At 46.9% G+C, this 26,322-nt stretch overlaps 2 protein-coding genes across 3 annotated transcripts in view; both read right to left on the bottom strand.

The window, feature by feature from the left end:
- Positions 1 to 26,322, bottom strand: part of LOC126544176 (uncharacterized) — a 93,186-nt gene that overhangs the window by 28,405 nt on the left and 38,459 nt on the right. For both annotated transcript variants that reach the window (XM_055062473.2, XM_055062474.2), the window contains exon 2: positions 10,830 to 11,002. In XM_055062473.2, coding sequence (XP_054918448.1) covers positions 10,830 to 10,986 — 157 coding nt within the window. In that variant the 5' untranslated portion in view covers positions 10,987 to 11,002. The remainder of the gene's footprint in view (positions 1 to 10,829; positions 11,003 to 26,322) is intronic.
- LOC140213678 (uncharacterized) lies at positions 2,239 to 7,173 on the bottom strand. Its single transcript, XM_072284929.1, has 4 exons — positions 7,078 to 7,173; positions 6,457 to 6,618; positions 5,078 to 5,112; positions 2,239 to 4,504 (listed from the first exon to the last, which is right to left on the bottom strand). The coding sequence occupies exons 1-4, from the start codon at positions 7,171 to 7,173 to the stop codon at positions 2,542 to 2,544; spliced, it is 2,256 nt and encodes a 751-aa protein (XP_072141030.1). The 3' UTR covers positions 2,239 to 2,541.

The following is a 26,322-nucleotide window of genomic DNA, read 5'->3' as shown; positions in this document are numbered from 1 at the left end:
TCACTCCAATCCGGAAAAGCAAGCCCTGTAAACATCAAAGCTGATTTTTTTTCTGTTTTCAGCAATGTTTTCTTTAGCAGTTCACCTTACGAAGACTAGCGTTGCGTCGTTTCTGTCACAATCTGCGATGTGTCTTCTGAGGCTTTCGCCACATAAACTTTGCTCGACAAGAAAAGACTAAACCTATAGGAACAATTCTTCTGCTCATCGTATTTCTCAAACTGTCACAAACTGCTGACTTGAGATCGAAGCATAAAATCATAGAAATGCATACACACACGTGTACACACACACATACACACACACACACGTTGAGTCTCATAATCTTGCTTCGAATGCAATTTTTTTCGCTCTTTTGCAAAGTGCTAATTAAAATTAAATTCTGCGGTTCCTTGGACGATGGGCTATGCATTCTTGCATACAAACGGCCACAAAAGCCCTTCGGCGCTTCTTGAAGGACACTGGATTGTACGAACGCTTGTGACAGTGGAGATTCCTCTGCGACTGACTGGGAATGACTGATCGCTATTTTTATCTCCTTACCTGTTCTTCCCTTTTCCTCCTCCCCAAGTGTAGGATAGCCAATCAGGGGCGTCCATGGTTAACCTCCCTACCTTTCCCTCTTCGTTTCTCTCTCTCTCTCTCTCTCTCTATCTCTCTCGCAGTATGACGTGCCAACACCGCAATATTATCGAGATGCACGGCATAGTGCGGTACCCTGGTATTTGAAACCCAGGTATTTTGACCACCTGGGTTTCTTTCACGTACGCCCAATGCAGCATACACGGGCGTTTTTTGCGCTTCGCCCCTGCCGAAATGCGACCGCCGCGGTCGAGACTTGATCCGGCGCCTCGAGGCCTAGCAGCGAGACGCCAAAGCCACAACGCCACCGCGGTGGGCCTTGAAAGGCGCTCGATTCACGATAAACTGTTCATCGCGCATACACGCGAGCGTTTCCAATACCGCACGGACGTCTCGCGTTCAGGCTAGTTTCAGGTCAGGTTGCAGCACAGGTTTACAATGCGGTTGGATAGAGCACACATTGTGGTGAAACCTCCTACCAGGAGCACGTGGTGCAGTCCTTCCTAGCATTAAAACCGCCTGCGACCCTCCACTATCACTTTAGTTTCGTCTCCAGGGTGAAGTTAACATAGTGGCTATCATACTCGCCTCGACACCTCTTTTTTTCTTTTTTCTTTTTTCAGGGAAAGCGCGGACAGCTCTCCAAATTTCGCAGCAGTTACAACTAGCGACGTTGGCTTTCCCGACAGCGTCGGGTTTGACAATTCCAGATAGTGCCCGATCATTCTGCGAACATTAAGCAGTTTACTTATTCAAGTAAAAAAGAAAATAAGGCTGGAAGTTAATTTGACTGTCACTAGGGCCCATGACGTTTGTGGCAGTCGTCAGCAGCACCGGAAATTAGAGAGTCAAACACCGAGCAAAATAGAGAATAAAAAGTACACGAGAAGCATGGGAACCGAAATAGCAACAGTTTTCTTTTTAACCAAGTTTGGAGTCTCGTGAGATGAAGCTGCTTTCTTTTTCCTTTAAGTTTCAGAACGGTGGTTTTGTATTCTTTTCTTCTTTTTTTTTGCGGTTGCTTTTGTGACAGCAAGGGGTGATTTGCACGCTCTCATGGGTCCAGGAATGTCAATGTTTACATTTTTTTTTCGTCCTCGTTAGCAGATATTTTGAGAACGTGATCCCGGTGTTTCGATTACAATGTTCGCTACACTTAAGCTATGCGGTGCGCACATATATCGAAGCCAAATGAATATATGCAACTGTATATGCGTGTTGGAAGCCCCACGTGCGACACATGTAACATCGACGAGACGCTCGCACACATTATCTGTGTCTGCCCGCGATACAGTGCTGAGAGACAAGTGATGTGCAGGGTACTGGATCAGCTGGACAATCGTCCACTTTCAGAACTAAAAGCTTTAGGCCAATGCTCCGAAAGAACATCCGCGTTGAAGGCCTTACTCACGCTATTAACGTTCTTGCGGTCTACGGGGCTTCACGACAGACTCTAAGAATGCCGCCCCCTACCGTTCTGTAGTGTACGCGCTTTGTTCGTGCTTGTCTCCCTTTCTTTCTATCTCCCCCTTCCACTCTGTTTCTCTTTTTATCCCTCCTAACCCTTCCCCCTGCGCAGGGTAGCCAACCGGAACTACCTCTTGTTAACCTCCCTGCCTTTCTCTGCATTATTTTCTCTCTCTCTCTCTCTCTCGGAATAACGCTACTGGTTCTTCTGAAATCCTTCTGAAAAGTTACACCCTTCAAATAGTAAACACTTCTACTTGCGCATATATATATTAATTACTACGGTGCGTATAATCGTCGTAAATTTTGCGCAGTCCTTGCTTTCTTCTTTTTCCTTTTGTACTTCGATATACACCGCCGAAGTTATAATGCGAAGTTAACGCGCGCTACAGTCCTTCTCCAGTCCAGGTAGCGAAATTAATGCTCTATCCTACGTGCATAACTCTGCATTAGAAAGGATGTACAGTACTGTTCCAGGCGGTCGCCATGTAATCACTCGTTCGCCATGCCGTGCAAAGAAAAAACGTAGCGGCAAAATACGGTGCACCTATTAAGACTGCACCTTATGAAAAAGACGGGTCCCGTAATTTTAGCCATGTTACCTATGTAGGTGGCGTTCCCGGGAACGGTGTCGATCCCACCAGCGGTTGCGTTGCCGAGAGTGGTCCGGTTGTGATAGCGGTCGTAAGAGGAGCCATAATAGCGTCGTCCGCCGTAGTAGTAGCTAGAGCCGTAGTAACCGCCGTAGTAGCCGCCGTAGAACTTGGGCTTCCACCTCTTCCTGCGGTGACGCAGCGTCTTGTACAGAAGTACAGCCCCGAGCACCTTGGCGACATCCTTTTGTTTGATGCCTTTGTGCTTCAGACCCTTTTGCACACCATACATTGTGGCTACTGGCATGCCACCATAGAGAGGGTGGGTAGGTGCAAACACGTGACCAGGGCGTTTCTTACTGCCACCGAGGCCACTGCTACCACCCAGAAGCTGTCCGAGAAGTCCTCCGGGCTTCTTGGGCGCGGAAGGGTAACCACCTGGGTAGACACCTGGATAATGACCACCAGGGTAGCCTCCCCCACCAGGGTAGTGACCTCCAGGGTAATAACCTCCAGGGTAACCCTGACCCGGGTATTGTCCGGACGGATAGCCGTGTCCCGGTGCAGGATATCGTCCACCGGGATACCCGGGCTGAGCTTGTCCTTGCCCCGGATACTGACCACCGGGGTAGCCAGGTTGACCTTGACCGGCACCAGGATAATGACCTGGTGGGTAACTGGGCTGGCTTTGTCCAGGATATTGGCTTGGAGGGCGGCCTGGCTGACCCTGGCCCGGATATTGACCACCGGGGTACCCTGGTTGACCTTGACCGGCACCAGGATAGTGACCTGGTGGGTAACTGGGCTGGCTTTGTCCAGGATATTGGCTTGGAGGGCGGCCTGGCTGTCCCTGGCCTGGATATTGACCACCGGGGTACCCTGGTTGACCTTGACCGGTGCCAGGATAACCGGGTTGACTCTGGCCGGGATACTGACTCGGAGGGCGGCCTGGCTGACCTTGGCCCGGATACTGACCGCCAGGGTAACCGGGATAGCTTCCGGTCGGACGTCCAGGTGCTGAAGGACTTCCGCCCGGGTATCCAGGCTCCGCGGGAGGAGCGCTAGGAGTCATCGGCTTGAATCCCGGAGGATGTTGACCACCGCCCGGTTGCTGTATGGGATTGACTTGTCCAGGAACTATTTTTCCAGGCTCCATTGGTGGCGCGCTCGGAGTTTGCGGCCGATGGCCTGGTACGTTTGGATAAGAACCACCATGTCCTGGGTAGGATGGGGCACTTGGGGGAGGTGGCCTGTAAGGTGGCTGCGTAGGGTACGGTGCGGGTCTCCTCGTGGGATACGGGGCAGGCCTCGGAGTAGGAGCCGGAGCAGGCCTTCTGGTGACATATATCGGTCCGGAGGGTTTCGGCTTTGACGGCTTTCTGCTGCCTCCCGGTCGTTTGAACAGCGAGGAGATCGAACTAGACAAGGAGCTGGAAGACGAAGATGAACCGGAGGAACCTCTGGAAGAGCTGGACGAGCTTCCAGAAGATCTAGAAGAGCTTCCGGAAGACCTTGACGAGGAACCTTGAGACAAAAATAAGACAAACACGCTTGAATCTTGGTAAGCAAGGCACTGCACGCTGAAAGCGGCGTCGCAGCACGGAAGGCGAGAAAAAATCTTGTAGGCTGAAGCGAGCGGTTTGTCGCAAGCGACGAAGTTGAGAAAGCAGAATGCTGTAGTCCTTGACGCAGATGGTGCTTGGCACGTTGAAAGCGGCAGTGAAGTATGCAAGAATCGGTGAAGTAAAGCCGAAAGGTTTGTCTCAACAGCAGAAGTTGAGAAAAGACTGGCTGGGCCTTGGCACAGATGGTACACTGCGTGTACGCGCGCTGAGAAAGACGTGCCAATAGCGAAGCATTCGCTTTGTCACAGGAGGCTTCATACAATGCGAGCATTGGGTGTGTCTCACGCAGGTGGCAAAAGCAAAAGTCGCTTAGATTTCGGCATGTCGTGGCCTCAAGTCCTTGACGTTTGCGAAAGCAATTCTTCTATAGTCCTGGGAAGCCTCAGGAAGTGTGACTGAGAGCCAGCAAATGCGAAGCTCATAAAAAAAGCTTTTGTGTTATAGATAGCTTGCATGTGACGTCCTGGACACAGCTCCTTGCTCACCAACACGCTGCTAGGGTGACGTCAATGCAAGCCATCTTATACGTGGTGGTCGGTCGTTTGGTTGTAGTGTCTCGAAATTTCCAGTGCAGTCACATCACGTCAGCTGTGCAAAATGGCAAGCGAAGAAGCCAGAAGAGTGTTTCGCAAGCAAATGCTTTGCTGACAATGTGCTTCTTTCAAAGGGTAAGCAAAGATAACGCGGCGTATGCAAGCAATGAAGCTTGCTTGTAGCACGCAGGAAGGATGGCATACGTTGAAGTGCTCATGTATTGTAACGTAGAAAAAGCGGACATTTTCTCAGTGGTCTTATTGATAATATCCCCACCATGCTGACGGTTCCACTTGCATTTTCTGTGGCACCTGTGGTCATAATCATATTTCGGTAACGGTCAGACAGACATTATGCGTGGCTCAGCAAGCCAGGGGATGTCAGCGGGGAGAAAGCAGCGATTTTGCCTCTCAATTTATGGTTTAGGAAAACGTATAGCTATATGTAGTCGCTAGATTGCTTGAAATGTGCAAGTGAATGAAGGCAAAAGGTCATGTTGGTGAGGTATCATAACATTTGACTCAAATATGCAAAAGCCTGTGCAAAAGACTGCAAACCGACTTCCATGTCACACAGTCAGGTAATCGTGCTACAATGGATTTCTTGAAAGGGTGTTGCCGCGCAATGTAAGAAAAGTGACTGCACCTTGCACCGTTCACGAGTAGTTTAGCCTTAGTTGGAATAGCACTAGCGGTATTTGCTTCGTGTTGAATTGATGCCTCGCCAAGACGGGAGAGCTATATGGATCGTTTTCTCCAAGGTGTCGGAACGAAAATTTTCGTTCTAGTAGAGGTTCGTTCCACAAAACGAAGTTCCGTTTCGAGTCTGCTCCGGAAGAAAAAAGGGAAATGTTCCGTAAACACTAATAACCGTTTTGGTTCGCATGCACAAATTTTTGAAGCAATGTAACAATAAAAACATAGCATTTATTTTTCTAAATGAGTCCATTATAAATTCTGAGATCATGTTCAGCGCCTGGCGTCAAGGAACTGAGCATGATCTCACACGCAGCACGTCATTGAGTGTACCCGCCGAAATGCGAGACCGCTGTTCCGATAAAACGAACTTAAACGAACGAACGAAATGAACCGAAAAGCGATCGAAAATATTTCGGTTTTACTCCGAAGCCAAATAATAAATAACACTTTGGTTACGTTTTCGTGCCGTGAAAAATAACGTTTTCCTTTGCTTTTCGTTTCTGTTTTCATTCTGTTCCGACACACTGGTTTTCTGAACAAAAATACGCTGCTTGAACGTATAACAAAACGAAGAAATAAGAACTTATTCGTGTATGCAGCGTATGCAGCGTATCTAGACGCCTTTTTAAACTGCTCATAGGGTAATCCACACTTCCGAAAAAGACGGCAGCAACGCGGCTTGTGTGCATCTAAGCATGCGACTGCAAACAAATCTCAAGCGATCTTCCACAACATTGCCAAGCATATGGGGCAAAATGAAGAGACGCATACACATGTTGCGAGTAGTTTCAAGAAAAAATACAGGCAATTTGACAACCTATCCCTGTGCTGTTTGGAGGAGGTTCTTAACAGGATTCCTTTTTAAGAATCGAAGTCATTGAATAGTGATTTGCATAATTTAACCTAGTAGTCAGTGGGGATAGCCGGGTTGAGCGTGTCTGGAGTCATCGTACTGACCCGTGGCTCCTGGCTGCCCATGTCTTGCACCGATATGCTGGCTTGCAGGATAACCGTTTTGTCCACGTCCCAGATAGTGATCCCTGGAGTGGCCCAGCTGGCTACTTCCCTGGTACTCACTACTAGTGTAACCCTGATGTCTGCCGTGTGGGTACGTGGGCTCTGCAGGAGGAGCACTGGGAAGCACTGGTTTGAATTGAGGAAGTTTCGGAATTCCACCTGATGGCGTTCCAGGATTCAGCCTTCCCGGAGGTTCCTTTTCTGGTTGCATTGGTGGTGCGCTTGGCATCAGCGGCCGGTGGTCCGGTGCATGGGGGTAGGAAACCCCGCGTATCGGATAAGGTGGAAATCCCGGATAAGAAGAGCTAGGATGCACCGGCCTGCTTCCATGTCCAGGATATGGAGAGCTTGAAGGCACGGGCCTGCTTCCATATCCAGGATAAGGAGCACCTGGAGGCACAAATCTCGTAGGTGGCATAGTGGGATATGGAACCGGCCTTGGAGTCGGGTCCTTGGACGGCCTTCGTGTGTACATACGTCCAGGAGGAATGGGATTCGAGCCTTGCCTATTGGTTCCCGGACCTGGCGGCAGGTAACGTGCTCCAGGATACCCTAACTGACCATGTCCTGCAGCTGGATACTGGGTCGGTGGGTAGCCACGTTGGCCTTGAGCAGGAAACTGGCTTGGAGGGCGCCCAGGCTGAACGAGTCCTGCATGCTGACCACTAGGGTAACCTTGGATAGCTCGCAGATATGTGTCCTGGCGCCGAAGGCGTTCCGGCTGGATTGCTAGGTTCCGCTGGAGGTGCACTAGGAAGTGCCTGTCTGAAGCCCGGAGGATGTGGAACTCTCCCAGGTATTTGCGCGGAGCCAAACTGTCCTGGAGCTATCTTCCCCGCTGCCATTGGTGGTGCACTAGGTATCTGTGGTCGATAACCGGGAGCTTGAGGATGCGAGATACCACGTCCCGGATAAAAGGGAGCGCTCGGAGGTGCGAGTCTGCTTCCATGCCCTGCATAAGGTGCGTTTTGTGGTATTCGCCTTGGAGGCGGCATGGTAGGATACGGAGCCGGTCTTCTGGTGTTGTACACAAGTCCAGAGGGTTTCGTATTCGACGGTTGCTTGCTAGTTCCTGGTCTCTTGAGGAGTGACGAAAACCAGCCAGAAGAGGTGCTCGAAGAACTTTTGGAGGAGCTTGATGGGCTCCCAGAAGGCCTTGACGAGTGTCCGGAAGACGCTGAGGAGCTGGAACCTTCAGGTGAGGTTGGGAAGAAAGAAATGTTTGAATCTTGACATCCGTGGCGCATTTAGCACACCGAAAGCACTGTTGAAGCACAGCAGCGCAGGAGCATCTTACGGCAGTGGTTTCTTGCTACAGCAGGCGAACTCAGGAAGGAGACGACCACGTCGGTACAAGTAGTCTCCCCAGCTAGGCGCAAGCATGATGAGCTTTGCTTGGCGCAGTAGCACAGTTCCACTTTTAAAAAAAATAATAATCCTAAATCTACATTTCTTGTGTGTTTTAAGACTATTTGAGATCAGCTTTCGGCGTCGGCTATAACACTACCATCAAAATGAGTTTCGAGATAGTTTTAATGACGCCTGACGCAGCGCTACCTGAGATCAGACGATGCAGGGATGCCAAGTGCGATTTGCCGATAATCGTTTCCAGTGATTAGTATGAAAAAAGGAGCTGAATGAGGTCCCGGTTAGGTGCTCTGAGCGTCGAATGTAGCGTCGAATGTAGCGTCGAAGCACATGTAGATATTGAAAAAGGTCCGGTGCTTTTTAGCCGACAGCTTTTCTCAGGGAGCTTCGTAGTATTTTAAACGAACGTTTGAGTACTGCGTTTCATTCCGGTGATGAAATCTGAGGGCAACGAGCGTTCGAGAATTTGTCGTATATTGTGTTTGAAGCCGACAAGCAAGCGAGGCTCCCGTCAAGCTCTAGAGAATATCACACTGCGAGAAATGGCAGCTGTAGAGAATGATCACAAGACACAGAAAGATAGCAAAGTATATGAAGCGGGCAAGCTCGTGTACACTTCATGGTTTCGAGCATCAAAACTTGGCCCATCGGCGTGTTTGGTCCAGCGATTTCATTTGAAGCGCAGGCTGAAGCCGGGTTCTTTGCCTCAAAAGTATGCGAGCAGATGAAGCAGGGAGAACGCATCGGAAAGCGTCGCAACAAAGGGGCCGCTGTGGGCCGACAAGCAAATATCAGATTGAGTATGCATTTCGGCGAGGCCTCCTCTGTTCCTCTCAATAAATCACCGAAATGCTTTTGCAGCCCGGAAAATTCCCAGTCTATCAACTCAACCTTAAGTGAAAGAATACAGTTTATTTTCTTGCAATAGTAAACGTTTGTTGTGCAAATCCGCAAGGCTGAACAGATAGCAAGCAGCTTTCTGCGTTGGAGCGCTGTACACCAGCAGGAAGTGACCACGCAGTCTTGAGCTGCCGGTGACCGAATGACGCACACGCAAAAGAACCTTCGCAGCGCACAAGCGAGCGAAAATTGCATAGACATCAGGTAAAAGAACACAGATACATCAACATGAATATCTTCTTCACACTAGGAAACATGTCACAACATTTCAAGCTTTTATTATATTTGAAACACGCAGGACTCGTTTTTGTGATGTAATATTCCTCTAGGAAGAACACTGGTCAGTAACACCTGTTATGCTCGTTAGGCACCAGAGGTCGCGGTATCCTTAAAAGCGAATAATCACTCGTAAAACAAGTTGAAATCCGCATACTTTCGTGATGAAAATAAATTTCTGTTGAGGGGCAGCCTGAGCATATATTTATAAAGAACATCTTGGGCTAGTTCGAGTAACTGTAACTTAGTAACAGTGGAGAGACAGTGGAAAGATAGACTGTCCTTCTTTTCACGTTCTAGATGACGCGCCGAAATAAGAACGTACAGCAAACAAATTGTAAATTTTGCCGGAGCCGGAGAGTGTTGAGGTACGCAGTTGGTATATGCAGTGTTATACGAAAAGCAAGCAGAGTTCACGCGACCTTCGTTGCAAGGACAGGGCGGCGCAAACATTGTAGCAGCCGTTTATTGTGTTTTGTCTCTCCTATTTTAGCTATGAGAATGGTCAAATGTTTCCGCGAAACGGATTTTGAGCCGTGAAACTGCGTGAGGAAACGTCTCCGCCACATCCTCGCAATGGTTTTGGACTTCGCAGCGTCTGCAGGGCAAGATTTTGGTTCCACGAAAACATCCATATTTAGCGTAGTCGTCAAAGAAAGCTCCACACGGCCAGGCAGGACACGCGAACATGCTCAGTCTTCTTTCAGAACACTTTTTCCATCACGTGATTGACTCAGACACAAAGAGGCAGAAACATTTATTTACAACGTCGTTAAGATCATGACGGAGACGTAGACAAAGAGCCTCTCACAGTCTTGACGAGGGTCTACGCCCCCTACAAACTCCTTTCATTAACAAGCTGCCTTAGTAATACGCAGCAGTAGTGGCTTCTAAGAACGGCAGCCAAATACGTTCGAATCAAATGTGCGCATTGCGCAACAAGTTGCGAGTTTCAGCTCAGGTGGTCGGCCGTAAAATGCCGTTCTTTTGAAGCAAGAAAACTAAATAGGGAAAACTAAGTATCAAGAGGGCAGCCATCCTGCACCATGATGGCTCGAGCGTTGGATTGGATTCTGAAATTTTGCGTGCCAAAGCCGCGATTTGATTATGAGGCACGCCGTAGTGAGGGATTCCGGTATAATTCTGACCGACGGGGAGTCTTTAACGTCGCCCAAAGCACGGGACACGGGCGTTTCTGCATTTCGCCTCCCATCGAAATGCGGTCGCTGCGGCCGGGATTTGATCTGGCGACCTCGTGCTTCGCAGCGCAACACCTTAGCAGCTAAGCCACCGTGGCGGGTGTTGTGTTAAGTGTTCGAACGCTGACTCCCTTGTTCGTCTCGTGTAAACAATAACTACCAAAAAAAGCCAGTCCAGATTCTACATTCCCGAAGAGGGTGACAATAAGGATAATTGCCACGTGCCAGTAGAAAAGTCGCCTACTACGTTCGCATGTAGGACAGAGACCCCTACGGTCGCGTTTTGTATTTCTCTACTAAGTTCCGACACATTGGTGAGCGATGACGTGCGGAGCAAGCGCGAGCACTTTGTTCATGTGTTTCCTGTACGCATGTCGGCAAATATGTGAGCTCGTATAGTGCGCCGGAATTAACACGTACTTCTCGCTTAATGAGATCTAGGCCTTTTTATGTACTGTATGATATGGCCTCGATTTAACACTCTGCCTTTAGCTTTCTTTCTTTCTTTTTGTAGTAGTGAAGCTGTCGTTCCAGCAGTGGTAAGCTCGTTGTAAGGGTTGCACTGCCCACCTCCTCTGCTCCTCGACCCTCCGCTCCTGGCTCCTCGGGGAAAGCGGTAGACGATTTCGTGGTCCGACTCGGCGAAGATGTCCGCGTCCCGGTTAGCGCTGACCACGGCGAGCACGGCCAGGGCGGCCAGTGCGGCCAGCAGCACGGCTCGGCACATCGCGTCGCCTCGGATTCTGTGCACAGGGGGAGAGCAGAGGAGAGAAAAATCACATGTTGAAATCTCTGTCGAAAGGAACTGGCCGTTTAGCGCATGCCAGAGTGTCATCTTCGTACGTGACCAGCATGTTAGCACCACCGACCGACACTTAGCGTCAAAACATGAGTGCAAGATGACGCACTCATGTTTTGACCTTCCTTGTGAACCTGCTTTCTTAAAAAAAGACACACTTTCTTTGTTTCATCTTAACGCTAGGAGCTTAAAAACTAAACTTGATGAGGTAGACTTATTTCTAAATGACCTTAACTATTCTTTTGACATTCTTTGTTTCACTGAAACGTGGTTTTCCTCTGATGATGAGTGTGCTTTTCTTGATGGTTACGACTGCATATCCGTATGTCGCGCTTTCAAACGTGGTGGTGGTAGTGCGATGTATATTCGCTCACACTTCAAGTACAATGCACTCACAGAATATAATATTATAAATGAAAACATTGAATGTGTCGTTGTACAACTTTATGACATCCTGCTAGGAGTGTTTTATCGCCCGCCATCTGGATCCTTGAACCATTTCTTGAACTGTATGGAAGAACTGTTTGAACTAAGTCTTGAGTTAAAACTACAGTGTGCTTTTGTTGGCGATTTTAATCTCAATGTTTCATCAGATACCTCCGGCTATTCGCGCCTACAAGAGGTGTTTGTGTCATACGCGTGCTGTAACTTAATAGATATGCCAACTAGGATTACTCCTACCTGTCAAAGTATTTTAGACCTTTGCATTACAAGCTTTCCGCCTGACGTTGTCAAATCGGGTGTATTGAAGTGCGATTTAAGTGACCATTTGCCAATCTACTGCATTTTACCTCACAAAAGGCCTAATTCAAATAAGCAACCAGTTTTTATCCGCCATTACTCTGGAAAAAATATCAGCAAATTCAAATATCTTCTCTCAAATCAAAGGTGGGACTCCATTTTAATGGAAACAGATGCAAATAAAGCGTACGAGGCTTTTCTTTCCTGCTTTATGGCTGCATACGAGAAGTGTTTTCCCCTCGAGCTATGGGTAAAACGAAAAAAGATAAGGAAGCCTTGGATCACTCATGAACTGCATATGAGAATCAAACAAAAAAACAGGCTGTTTGAAAAATTCCTGAATACCAAGCATGAAAATGACTTTACACTGTTTAAAAAAGTTCGAAACAAATTAAATGCAGATATTAGAAAATCAAGATTTGAATACTACATAACAAAGTTTGCAGACATTACGGGTAACTCACGGCTAATGTGGCAAACCGTGAGGGAGGTACTCTCGAAAAATTTCCAGCACAAAAAGGTTCCGTATCAAAACGATGCTATGACTGACAACGAAGTCGCAAATTTATTTAATGACCATTTCATTGCAGTCGGATCATGCGATGGGAATTCAGTTGATTCACCGTGCGAGCAGTTCATTGCATCAAACGCCGCAAACACATTGTTTTTAGCACCCACTGACGAACGTGAAGTGCTAGATATTATTCTGACACTAAAAAATGGCTGTGCTCCAGGAGCAGATGAAATTAAACCGAAACCTCTAAAGGCTGTAGGTGAAAAAATCAGTTGTCCGCTCTCTCACATTTGCAACATTATTTTATCTACAGGAGTTTTTCCGCAGAAAATGAAACTGGCCAAAGTGACTGTTGTGCACAAGGGTGGCCCAGCGAACGAACTAACAAATTATAGGCCTATATCAGTACTACCAGTATTTGCAAAGGTAGCCGAACAGGTTATAAACAAAAGATTCGTCCGTTTTCTCACCGCGCAAAATATTATAGCCGATGAGCAATTTGGCTTTAGGAAAGATAGATCAGCCGAAACCGCACTCCTTGGGATAAAGGAAAAAATTCTAAACAACATTGAAGAAAAGGCACACACCCTGGGAATTTTCCTCGACTTCAGAAAGGCATTCGACTGTGTACAGCACGATGTTCTAATAAGAAAGCTTCCACTTTACGGATTCCGTGGCGTGTCGTTGACCTTAATTGAGAGCTATTTAACGTCAAGAGAGCAGTTTACTGTCATAAATGCTGCAGCCTCACACGTAAAAACAATAAAATATGGTGTGCCTCAGGGATCTATTCTCGGACCTGTACTCTTTATTTTATACCTGAATGATATTGTGAATATACCAGGCAGCGAAAACCTAGTGTTGTACGCTGATGACACTAATGTCTTTTTCTCAGGTATTGACCCCTATGCGCTCGAAAGAAAGGCTAACTATTGGTTGACCGGCTTGAGTACATGGTTAAAACTAAACAAGATGCAATTAAATACTAGTAAGACCAAATACATTCTCTTCAGAGCAAAAGGTGTAAAAGCTCCTGACAACCTAAACTTAAACTTTGAAAACACTCAGCTGAAACAGTGCTCGCAAATTCGTTTTCTAGGTGTTCTGTTTCAAGAAAATCTCTCATGGAATTCGCATGTTGATCAGCTTCGAAGTGATCTTTGTCGGGCGGTTGGCATTTTAAACAAATTGAGATATCTCCCGGCGTCCATAAAACGGCAAATATACTATTCATTAATACATTCCCGTTTAAGCTACTGTTCCCTAGTATGGTTAACGACGACAAAAACAAATCGAGATTCCCTCTTTGCAATTCAAAAGCGGGCGTTACGAGCTATTGGGAAAATACAGTTATTGCGCAGCTGCTGGCTCTTGTTTAGGTCTTATGGAATACTAGAAATAAGTAAACTGCACACATACAAATTATGTCTGGAAATATTACGCCAGTACAAACTAGACAAAATAACCTTCGAAACCACCTATCACACTAAACTTAGCACATACGAACTTAGGAAACAATGTATGGAAACACCTCGTGTACGCACTAATTACGGTTTTCAGAGGTTAGGATGGCAAATTCCTGACTTAATTAATCAATACCCTATTATTCTGGATACTGTACGCAACACTCCCTCTATACGTAAATACAAAATGTTAATTAAAGCAATGCTCATAAATGAACCTTAAAGGTGAAAACTGAACGTATACCTATCACTAGTGTGTTTTGTAAATACTGCTATGGTCGAATTGTGTTCTGAAGTATGCTGTTTGTTTTTCCGCCGAAAGCCTGTGTTTTGTAAGGATGTCTTATGTATTGTGTAAAAAATATTGAATGTGTGTTCTATTATGTAATGCTCTTTCTTGATTTTTGTAGCCTGTGGTGCCGCCTGTCATCCGGGTGGCGTGGCCTCGTCAGGCAAAGTATGCCTTTTGCCACGTCACCCTGGACAACCTTTTCGTTGTCTTAAATAAATTCTGAATGAATGAATGAATGAATGAATGAATCTACATAATCTGTCTACGCTCTTAGAGGGAACGCATCGCTATTGGCCGCGTGATCGAGCAGAGTCGCCACCTGGCGGACACTGGCTGAACAACGATAGCGTGGAGGGCGCGTCGCATCGGCTGCTAGCCGCTATTTGTTTACAGGTGTCCGTCCGGCGCACATGTCTTTTAAGGTCTGTTTGTTCTGTGGTTGTATCGCAGTCGTAATTGGTGGTATGCCGATTTTTTTACGCTGTAGAGACTCATCTGGCTTTGACACTGTCGCGTTTGCGCTGCAATAAAATTAGTGACTGCACGCGTACAGTCAGCGATGTGTGAAGGTCGCGCCCTGCGGTCGTCGCAATCATATTAAATTTTATTGTCACATTCTGATTTAAGCACGTAACAAAAAAAAAGATCATTTGGCGTAGTTCTGAATAAATGAAGTGGTCGCTGCGATACGTGAACGCAGTGGTTTAGCGATTCTTTGTAGCGATGTGTTGATCACTAAGCAAACTTTGTGATACCAGGAAACACGAACGACGTGCGGTGAGATTGCTCAGGAGTAGGAAAGAAAACTGAAAGGAGTGCCGACACCAAATTCTCGGGTGACGAATTTTTTTCGCTATTTGTGTACTACAAAGCACCTAGGGGACGACCGTGATAACGAACGTCATATACGCGATCGTGTTCTCATTAAAGAAATGTCACGCAATTTCTACCGCCAATTTTCTCGTTGTCCGCCAGCAGGGGTCGAATAACTTTTGAACGACATGAATGTTGAGTATCCGACGTTGAGTACCACCAAAGCGTTAGCCAGATCTAAACAAACGTGAATAGTTAGACGTTAATACTTATTTAAATCTACTTCCTTGGTTAAGTATGTGTAAACTGCAGCTTCGCGCCAATAAAAAGAAATATGTGGTTTTCGCACCATTAAACAAAATGTGGAATTTCAGCATTACCACTCTGTTTCAGGTCATTAAAGAAGAGCAAGTAAAAAAAAATAATGATCCCTGGATGTGTGGTTCCAGGAAACCTTATCACGGAGCTCGCATGTTTACAAATCGAGACGATATTTAAGCAAAGCGGTTAGGTGCTCACGCATGCTCGCCAAACTGCTACCTCCGTGGTTAAAAACATTGGTTTACTACACTGCTTTATCCCAGATTACCTTACTGCATTTTTTTCATGGGGCACAATTTCGGGTACCAACTATCGAAGACTAATTACACTGCAAAACAAAATCATTCATATATTTGAGGATGCACAGGACGCTCTCAAAGTTTACTTCCTAGCTCCTTGCACAAGAAACACTCACTGCTCAAAGCGAATCACATTTTGTTGCGAGAACGTCAAACGGCCCATAGCGCGAAAAAGCGTTGGCAGCGTCCCCATAACGTTCTATGGCAGTCGGACAAGGTAGCATGACGTCACGGATCGAAGTGCAACGAACTTGTGCTATCTAGGATGCGTTGGCCAAGCGTCACAACGCGCTCACTTGCACGTCACGAGTTCATAACTCAAATTACCGCTCAGCGGCGTTCAACTGAACATTAAAGCTTTTGCATTCACAATTATTAAGTGCTTGGGTGTGCTCGGCTTTATTATAGTAAGGTCTTAGAAAGTAAACAAGAGACTATGTTACGTTAAATTATGCCAAACGCTGCACGTACACTTTTCGAAGGTGTCGACAACCCTCGACAAGAACACGTCATGATGGAGAAAGTTTAGACTACCGGGTGCGCTCCCTTTATTTCACCGTGGATCAGTTTCGCGACTCTAACAGGAGAACATCTAAGAAAGCGCTTAGTAATCTAATAATTCGAAATGACATCTGTTATAGTTCATTTCGTCTTTGTTGCATAGCTGCTTTGTGCGGTGTGCCTTGACTTTGTTACCGCGTAGACTTGTGTTATCGTTTGACATTATGCATGCATCATGATAGTCTAATGTAATTCAAGTCATACACGTTTCATATACCGTATTTCGATCTCCAATCAAATACGGAAAAGAGTGCATAGCATAGAGAATATCACTTTCATTTCCTTTTCTTTACTTCCCTTTATTTTAACCTTTTTCGTGCTTTTTCCAACCACTTACGCGATGCTTTAATTCTCTTCCTACTTTTACTCTTATTTCTACATCTGTTGCTTTATCAATGTCATGTTCTCCGACTGCCGAATCGGGTACGGAGAAGGAGCCCCTGTGAAGGCTAACTCAGCCTTCAGGTTCTCCTTCCGTTTTCTGTTCAGACCTTTGCCTGCTGACAAAACAGATAAATAAAGTGACTGTCGTCTCAGATATCGTAGCAAACGCAGTGTCATGTACACATTTCGCACATTTCATTGCATAGAGTTTATGACTAGACTCGTTCGTATTCTGCACCGTCATGACTAAAGCGGAAATGCATAAAGGACAGAGTGGCAGAAACACAGCGCACTGTGGTATCCCGGTGCATCACATTGTTAGCTGTGTGCTTGAGCTTATTCGATTTATCGTGCAAACCCCAAATGCCTAATACGAAAGATCGTTAACGACATCCGCTATTTAGTCCTGCCGGATCTAACTCACGTCACGTCAACCCTTTATGAGAAACGGCTAAACCAAATCGATCGTCTAAACGGCGTTCAGGGCCTTTCCTGCTAAGAAAAAGCGCGGAACGAAAACACTTGCTAATCTCCACCACCCGAAAGAATGACCCTTCCACATTTAAATGAGCGTTCCTCATTCACACATGTTGTGTAATCAGCGCACTTTACTTAGCCTCCCTTCTCTGCACCTTCAGAGAAAAGCGCCGAACGTCGCGTCGACAACTCTAGACCAGCTGGAGTCCACGCTATTTTCTCTCTCGAAAAAGCCGCGACCGTGACCACACATATTTCGCTGGCGCAAGAAGCTACTCCTGCGGTAGTGCAATTTTCGAAGTGCACCGGCCTGCATAGCCGTTCATAGTCATCCTGCGCATCCTCCCACTTACAAGCAATGCTCACTCTTTTCTCATTTCTATGCCCCTTCTCCCTCCGCGACAACAGGCAAGTCAAGCGAAATGAAATGCCCGGAAGTGCGACATAGCTAGGTTGTCATATGACACGAAGCCAAGATGACTAATAAAAATCGGGCCCCTCGGTTAACCCCCTTTCTTCTCGTTTACAGCTACGTTGTGGTTGTTCATTGCTTATTCCCTAATGTTACCGCGATACTGTCGCGGTAAAACAGCAGAATCTCTGTTAAGAAACTTATAGTGCGTCGCGTCGTGCCGCCGCCATCAGAACGCCCAGACTCACACGCAGGCCTATCTTGACAAGTAAAACGCCTGGGAGGAGAAATGAGAGATTCCGCGTAGGCGTTCGCACGCTGCTTCTGGACACTTTCACACATCGCGATTGCGAAAAAAAAAATATAGTAGAAGAAGTACGATAGTAGAAAACAGCTTTTCTTGTCTACGGGCTGATAAAGGGGCAACAGAAAAACAACTCTAATGAGGGTGTCGCCGTTGACGCAGCCGAGTTCAAGGTCTCGCCAAAGATGTCCCGCACGAGACTGCACACGCTCTGACGTTCTCGCCAAACGAGGAGAGCACTGGGATCTCCAGGAACGACACTACGGCGCATGCGCGTACACCAAACGCAACATTGATACGGAGAGGCCTTGACAAAACTAAGAAAGGGAGAGAGAGAGAGAGAGAAAGAGACAGAGTGGCCACTGCCACGGGGTCGACGGCAAAAAGGAATGAACGCGAACTCAAGATGCCGGGCTGCGCCTCGGCGCACGATAGCGCTGCAGCAACAGCAGACTCTCAGGGCAAGAAACGGCGCGCGCGTCGCCTTCAACAGCGCGCGGCTAATTGCTTCCTGTCGCGGCGAGGGAACACGACGCGGCTACACGCGCGCATGTTCTCTGAGCGAGACTGTCGTTATTAAACGGAACGCGAGTAGCGCTATCGCCAGGAAAGAGAAACAGAAGTACGAATGTAGAGAGCGATAGAGAAGATCGAGCAAGGAAAGTAACGCTTTGCCAAGAAGCGAGCAAGCGAGAGAGAGAACCCCGGTATCGCGACGTGGCCGACTCCCAGCGACACGACATCGTTGCGTGTCTAATAGCGTGACAGCCACATCTGCGACCGCAGCTCCTGCCCCAAGAGCGCTGTTTATATTCGAGCGGAAACGTCAAATTGGCTCCCATTACGCAAAATGGTCCATCTCCCTCCATCTCTCTCTCTCCCCCGAGGGCAAGCCGAATTTAGGGGGACGCACGCGCGGTTTGGCTCCGCGCCTGCAAAATTGGCCCGCGCATAGTGGCTTATTTCGAACGCTACGCACGCGCAGACACACTTGCCGTGCGCGAGGCGTCACGCGTGGTGGTTTGGAGGCGCGGTGCCTCCTCTCTCGAAAAGGGTCGCGGAAGGAGTGGCGCGGAGATTGTTCTAATGAAGTCTCCGCAGGGTTTAACTCTTTAAAAAAAAGCGGGAGGGGAGGGGGGGGAGCGGCGGCGACGTTTGTAGAAAAGGTCGTCGCACGACGTGACAAGTGTGCGGGATGAGAACTCATCACGTACTCAGAATAACTTTATACGTGATGGTAATAGTTAAGAGGCTCGGTGAGAAACTGCGCTGTTGTGTTCATTGTCTGAGGAGTTCACGTCCTGTGCCTGGGCTGCTTGTTAGCTTTATGGTCTTGCAAAGCTGCGATATTTGCGCTAAACGTTGGTGAAAAAGATTCACCGAAGATTGGGATACTCTCTAATTGAAATTTGAGTGCAGCTCTATGAGTGTTTTTATTTCGCGATATATTAGCTGGCGCAGACCGTCCGTCTTGTGTGGCAGGTTGCAAACGGAGCGAACTGCGGAGCGAGTGCCTCACTAATCGGAAGATAGCGTGAGGCAGCGCGTGGATGACGCATGGGCGCGATTTACAGCAACCGCAGCAGACATATCTCCGCTCATGCAGCGCTTTGTTTCCCTATATCGGTGGCGTCATCGGTGAGCAGACGACACGCACTACTCCCGCGCTATGTCGTCGACATCGTCGCAGCAGTGCCCGTCTTGCGTAGCACTACGCTTTTCTTCTCACGCTTTCGCCATACCCTACTCCTCCGCTTTCCGCCTCATGGTGTCGCTGCACTCTCCTCCTCCACTTTCTTCCTCGCGCTCTCTTCGCTATCGCTTTCTTTCATCCCCCGCTGCGCTCCGCGTTCGCTCTTTCATCCTTTGCTGTTCTAGTTCGCTTGGTTACGAGGGACGCCGACGTTCGCCACAGGAACGGCTGCCTAAGAGCCGCACTCTCAAAAAATAAAAAAAACGAAATCATTGCGTGCACTGACGCAGCTAGGATCTTTGTACATCCCCTAATCTAAACTTTTGAGCATGTAAGAATTGTATTATAACTTACTGATCAAGCCGGAACTTTAACAGATACCGTTATTTGAACATTCGCAAACTCTAGGAGTAGTGAAGAACTGAGCCACTTGATTATTATTATTATTTCGTAGTATATTGGTAATCATCTTCAGAGGCGTAAAACGGTTTATCAAGCTTGATTTAACAACTGTGGCATTGCCACGCTTTAATCGTTCAATATGTTTTTCTTAGCAGCCATCTGGTCCACGCGCCATAGCCGGCGACACGCATATCTCATGGCCATGAACTTCAAGTGTCACGCCAACGTGCTCGTACTGCTTTCATCTCCTCCCAGAGTCGTCGCGCCAACCCAGTCTATGGCGTTGCGCTGGCGAGCTCGACGTCACGGGTTCGATCGCAGCCAAGGCTGTCCTTCTTCAATGGGGACGAAACGCAAAAAAAAAAAAAGCCCGTGTAGCTCAATTCAGCTGCAAGTTGAAGAAACCTCGGGTGCTGCTCAAAGTTAATCTGGACTTCCAGACTGTGGGGTTCCTCGTAACGAAATGGAGGTGTTTGCTCTTAAAACCGGAGAATTGAATTTTGTAAGTTCTCTTTTACGTTTTGCTTTTGCTGCACTCAGCGTCAGAGAATGAGTCCTAATTACTCACCAAATTACTGTAATCATCTGTCCCTCAACTTTCTAGGATAACGTAACCACTTGTGCCAGTATTCATATCGCGTTAATGAAAAGCTCACCACTTATGTAATTACGGCTTAGAGGGGTCTCTAACTAAATAAAGTGATGTATTCTGATGCCTGCGGGACACAGCAAGATTTTCGTTGCTCTTTTCCTGACTGGCAGAAGGGCCCGCGAAAGTACAGCCCTCGCGCTCGCGCTCCAGACTTTTCTAGCGCCGAAAGCACAAGAAGACGCAGCGGAAAATCAGGGCCGTTTATGTTCCTACACTGACCTCGCTTCTATTGATATTAAGGCTGTATGTCTTATATGTGCGCTATGAGCCGAGAAGCAAATATTATAGTGCCAGACTTTGCGAATACTGGTCGCTTCCTCTGCAATCTATATGTCAGGCAAGTTATAAAGAAAAGAGAACTACATATTATTAGGAAGCGATAATGGGGCAGGTAAACAAATAAACAAGTTGCTTAGCAAACCAAATGTACACATTGTACGGAATAAGACAAGGTGCAAGATCTTAAGATTTCATTCGGCTTCTCACCTAACGTAAATTGAAGAGATACAATAGCACGTTTCTAGCATGCTGGTTCCGGCTGCTTTGCTTTTTTTAACTGGCTAAAAAACTAGCAGTTTCGCCCGAAAGGCGAAGCATCGATTGCGATAGCAAATTAGTGGACGCATACATGAATTAAGGATAGTAGTATGCTTGTGTTTACAAGTTTAGATGGCCGACAAAACTAAATAACATTTTGTCACGCACGCATAAGCAAACCGATGACCGATGACTGAAAACTCGATGATGGCGGAAAGTGGCTGGCAAAACGCTGGAGTGAGGAAGCGCAGCAGCAGCAGCGAGCGAATTCACCTTCTTGCTGCCTCCTGCATGAACACGAACTAAGCCGTAAGGACAGAGCGCACGGCAGACTCTGACCCCATCGCAGATGGCTTTCAAGATACAGCGGCCCGGAGGAGAACGAGCCCCCGTCCCTACCCTCCCTCTGGAGCTTGCGCGCGCTTTTGCTCGCACATACAGCACACGGCGCGCGGCGCCGGCTCTCTGACTCTTGGAGTTCATACGGAATCTCACGGCGACGCCGACATGTGAAATGGGCCTTATGTGTCCATATAATTGCTATCGTAATAAAAATAGACTTCCGTATCACGTAAGGTTACGATTAGGCAGGATAGGACATGAACTGTGCACAATAAGAAGTAATGGAACATGAAAAATAACAGAAGATTACGTTATAACTCAGACACAGCTTGTGGGGCGGGTAACGAACCTAGTCGCACTCATAGCCAACGCACACAGAATTGTACGTCAAAATTTTGGCGCACCGAGCGTGTTGTTATGAAGACATACGAATACAAACAGCGCGTGGACAGATACTAAGATTCGAGTGTTTCCTTAATCTTAGTTCCGTTCTCGCGCAGTTTGCAATAATATGACCTTGAATTAGCACTGCGAAAACTGCTGCCGTGATCCGCGACTTTGTGGCTAGTGGTGGAAGGAGAAGAGGACGACAGACGCTCGTGTCGTGGCTGGGCGCTGCTGGCCAGAACTTGGGCTTGCTGGCTAAAGTCTTCTTGGTCAGGCCGTACCACCAAGTACTTATCAGGGAGCGTTATAGGCTTAATAGAAGAAACTATCCAAAACAAACGCTTTCTACAGAATTAGTAAACAGAAAGTAATCTCGTTTCTGGATAGGCAAATGTCCAATGTAGTGATGAATATCTTTTGTGGCATCGGGCGAACTTCAACTATACCTGGCTAATTGCATACCTCGATGCAAAAGCTTCAAAGCTGCCATGATACAGAAACTGACACAGGGATATGAAACAAAGTGTGCCGACTATATTGCCACGTGGTAGTGACGGTCACAGACACAGTCGCAAAACTGTGAATGACGAAACTAACTTTTTATTGGGCGAACCTGTGCACACAAAAGCAAGTTACACTCAAAGCACAACGACAGCGGCGAACACAGTCAGCGATCGTGGAAAATCTTATGTGCGGGGCAAGTGCGTCGGCTTTTATACATGGGTCACCGAAGGTTCTAGAATAATTGCTGGTGCCCACGTATCTTGCAGAAAGTACTACATAATTCGCGTCGCTCATACATGCAATCAGATTGCACGATATTGGGCGACAAGGTACAGCGGGGAGAATCATCGATAACATTGGACAAACTTCCGATACATGCAGGCGCGTCCTGCGCTGAGCAATAACATTTATTAGACGGGGAAACACGGTCACCTGATAAAGATAAACAAGTACATCTGTCAATAACTCCCTCTTTACTGAAGTGAATTAGAGGATCATCCTTATGTGGTAATCTTTTTATCACTTTGAATAACTGCAAAGTTATGACGGAAAGAATAGAGTCCTGCAAAAAAAAGACAAATTTCCGTGCGAGTGTCTTCACGCCTCCTCTCTGCTTAGCCACTTGAACAAAAAAATAGTATGTCGCTTTTATGGCGACGACACGATAAACAGCTTTCACAATATCCCCGGCTGCCTAAGCGTTTTTGTCAGAAGTCATTAAAAACAGGTTATTAAACGTTTACGTAAACACAAATGTCGCAGTTTCACCCGAAAGGCGAAGTATTGATTGCGATAGCAAATTAGTGGACGCTATACGAAATAAGGACAGCAGTTTTACACGCCGTCTAAATTTGTAGACATACACATACTAACTAAAGTACCAAGCATGGTGTCCAGCGTGCACAAGCATACGTGAACACATCTCGCTCGATGACCACGGAAGGTCGGTGTCAAACAGCTGGAGTGAAGAAGCGCGGCAGCAGCGTCGAGCGAATTCGCCTTTGTGCTGCCTCTCGCATCAACGCCAACTAAGCTGCGAAAACACAGCGCACGGCGGCCTCTGTCCCCGTCGCAGATGGCTTTCAAGATGCAGTGGCCCGGGCCTGCGCGAGCGCGCGGCGTCGCCCGCAGTAGAACGCCTCCCCCCACTGCCTACTCTCTGTCGGAGACTTGCGCGCGACGGAAGACGGCGCGTTTCCTCCCCGCTTTCCTTCCTTGCGTAGGCGAGACTGAGCCGTGATCGCCAGCTCACTCTCGCACGCTTTCACTCGCACATACAGCATACGGGGCGCGGCGACGATTTTATCGCCCTTGGCCTTTATCGGATCCTCACGGCGACGTCGACACCGACGGGAAAATTGCGCTTGGAATGTTCATAGAATTACTATAGCAATAATTTATTTATTTATTTATTTATTTACATATACTGCAGCCCAATACTGGGCTATAGCAGGCGTGGGAACATTATACGTTACCATAGATTACACATTGAAAACACTGATATACACAAAAAGTCGAATGATCAAAAAGAAGCGCTTTACATGTTAGCGAAGTGCTTGCCAGTAGTAGCTATAAAATCGTTTACCGATAGTAAAACCGGGTAGGGAATTCCGAAGCTCTATTGTACGTGAAAAGAAGAACTGTGCTTGAATGTTTTAGTACGGGCATGAATAGGTTTTGTTTTCAATGCGTGGGAGCTACCGGTACATCCTGCGTTAGTTAACGTGATACAGTTACAATACAATTGAGTTTACGCTTTTACAGTGGCCATTCGTATACATCTGAAAGGATAAAAAGTGCAACATTGTTTAGCACATACTTAAGGGAAGAGATTGCGTCAATAGAGTACTGATATTGCGCGACTTCTTTGTTTTTTGTTTGCTTGATTTTTTGTGTCGTTGCTTGCAATGTTAACATGTCACTGCAGCGTATAAAATAATCTTTGCAGATACTTCTTTTTTCTTTTTCTCTTGATGACATTCTACTCACTTACTATCTGTAACACCCCCTCCTGCCAAAGGCCTTGTAATGAGCCAGGAAAAAAAAAATTAATAAATATGGATTTCTATGGTATACTATAAAAGCATACCTGCCGATAAAAACAGAAACGTGTTGTTTAGTACTTCAATAATCTTATTGATCATCCAAAAAATGTGCGCTATAGAGGCTTAAATTCTGTTGAGTGTAATGGGAGGGGAATGCGCAGTACGAAAGCACTTGTCGCGGTCTGCTTCTGCGTCAGCAGCTTTTTACATGATTTCACAAGCTTCTTTGCTGGCCCTTCATAATATAACTTATTTCTCAACGCGTTTTTGAAAAGCTAGTTCACAGCTCGTAGTAGATTGGACAAATAGAATTAGTGGCAGATCTCGTGATGTGCAGGAACATATTTTCTTTTAATAGTCTAAACCTGTCGTTAAAAGAGCGAAATAAAAGAATTAGTCGGGGATGTCACAACGAAAACAATCAGGGGAATGCGAGGTTCCTCAATGTTTTCTTCAATAACCCCGGGTGAACTCTGAGAAACATCGCAAGAAATGCGGAATTTGTGCAGTGCAAAACATGGTGCCCGTCAAAGACTCCTCTGGTGTTAGTAGTGATGTCCAGGCACAAGAGAGTTCATCATCAATCTGAATCCTCCCGGCATGTCCTGTACTCCTATTTTCGTTTCCTCTTCCTTTTTTTTTTTCGGCTTTCATGCTCCAACAGTTCGAAATTTTCGGGAGCAGCAGTTTGCCCACGTTGTCGCCGTTCCTTCAAATGTGCGTCCTAGCATGCGCGTGTATAAGAATGTGCAGCGCAGTCGTCATTTTCGCAGATTTGTAACTGATCAGAATTCAGCCAGTCTTACTAATAACTCTTTTGCTCTTTTGGGGGAGTGCTTGACATGATTCGACAACCTAATCTCAGCATGCCAACTCCTCTCGGGGAAACGCCTTGGTCTGATTACGATGGTGACGACTACGGTGCGCGATCTCGTGGTGTTTGTAAAATGCCCCTTCAATGATTCGTAAACGACACCTAATAGTAAAGCGCATTTCACCGCTAGGTATTACAAGGCAGCGTGTGCTGGCGCTGGTCCATACTGCCGTCTTGGACACACGTCTAACAGCACCCGACACAGAGTCTTCCACGCGCACAATGAAGCGAGGTAGCAGCTCGTGGTTATCTTGCTCTCGTCTAACTCAAGGCAGTGGACGTGTCCCGAATGGCAAAACACCCCGTTTTGGCCGTTCGGGCTAACTCTACTGCTTTTACTCTCCAAAAATAGCCCTCCCTGTTGAGCTAAACCTTTTAGTACACGGCGTCACCCGGAGCCTGAAAGGGTCAAATATCTATTCCTTTTATTTTTTTGTCCACCTTTAGTTATTGGCGATTCCAGTAATTCCCCAGCGTCTGCAGAAAGAGGGAGAGACCAAGACTTATTAACGACCACTGGAGAGGTGAGCCTATAGGCACAGGCTTTACGTTACGGCAACTGTAGATTCAACGCTGATCACGCGGCAGATTGCAGACTAATGCTTTTAAGGGCGCTTAAACTTGGACAGATATTGGCGACACGCTAACTTACAAGTCATCCGAACCAGGGAAAAAAGAAGAAAATGCCTACTGACGTCAGTGAGATCGAGGCCATTAAAACAGAAATGGCTACTTTGACGTCATCAATATAGTGCACAGCAGTTCTCTCCGGGGAAACACCCACGCTGGAGACAGCGAGCACGTGTCGCTGTTTACCAAGGACGGACGAGGAATGGAAACAGGATCTGCCTTATCTTATCAGTTCGGAATATCGCCACGGTTCTTCGCAGAGGCGAAAGGAGCTAGAGTTTTCTTAATGCGGCGTTTATCTTCGTTTTGCTTGAAAGGTGGCGTTACAGGCTTTCTTTGTTTTTGTCCCTGTAGTTTCAATGCCTCAGGTTTTCTTTTCCTATTTTTACGTTACTTTGTTTATTATTATGCCTACATTTTCCCTGAGGCATTGTTGTAGGGGGGTGTTATACGTGAGTAAACGCAAAAAGTTACAAGCACGACATAAGAAAAATGTTTGGCGTGATTACAGCAGTGGACACAGATTACAGTGGAACCAGCAAGTGACAGCGGCACACTCAATGGAAACAATTGGAGTCATGTTGCACTCATGCGCAAATGCTGCTAGAGCGCAGCAG

This window comes from Dermacentor andersoni, chromosome 10, assembly GCF_023375885.2.
Source record: "Dermacentor andersoni chromosome 10, qqDerAnde1_hic_scaffold, whole genome shotgun sequence".
Classification (NCBI taxonomy): domain Eukaryota; kingdom Metazoa; phylum Arthropoda; class Arachnida; order Ixodida; family Ixodidae; genus Dermacentor; species Dermacentor andersoni.
The sequence above is the reverse complement of the archived record's forward strand: the minus strand, read 5'-3'. Positions and strand labels throughout refer to the sequence as shown.

What these genes read in the sequence shown, in the direction of transcription:
- LOC140213678 (XM_072284929.1), bottom strand. Translation starts at nt 7,173, where the DNA reads ATGCAGGACTCGTTCAGCCTGGGCGCCCTCCAAGCCAGTTTCCTGCTC. An exon ending in TGGGCAGCCAGGAGCCACGG is followed by an intron (nt 5,113 to 6,456) that starts GTCAGTACGATG and finishes TTATGACCACAG; the next exon opens with GTGCCACAGAAAATGCAAGT. An exon ending in CAAGTGGAACCGTCAGCATG is followed by an intron (nt 4,505 to 5,077) that starts GTGGGGATATTA and finishes CCTGTGACAAAG; the next exon opens with CGAATGCTTCGCTATTGGCA.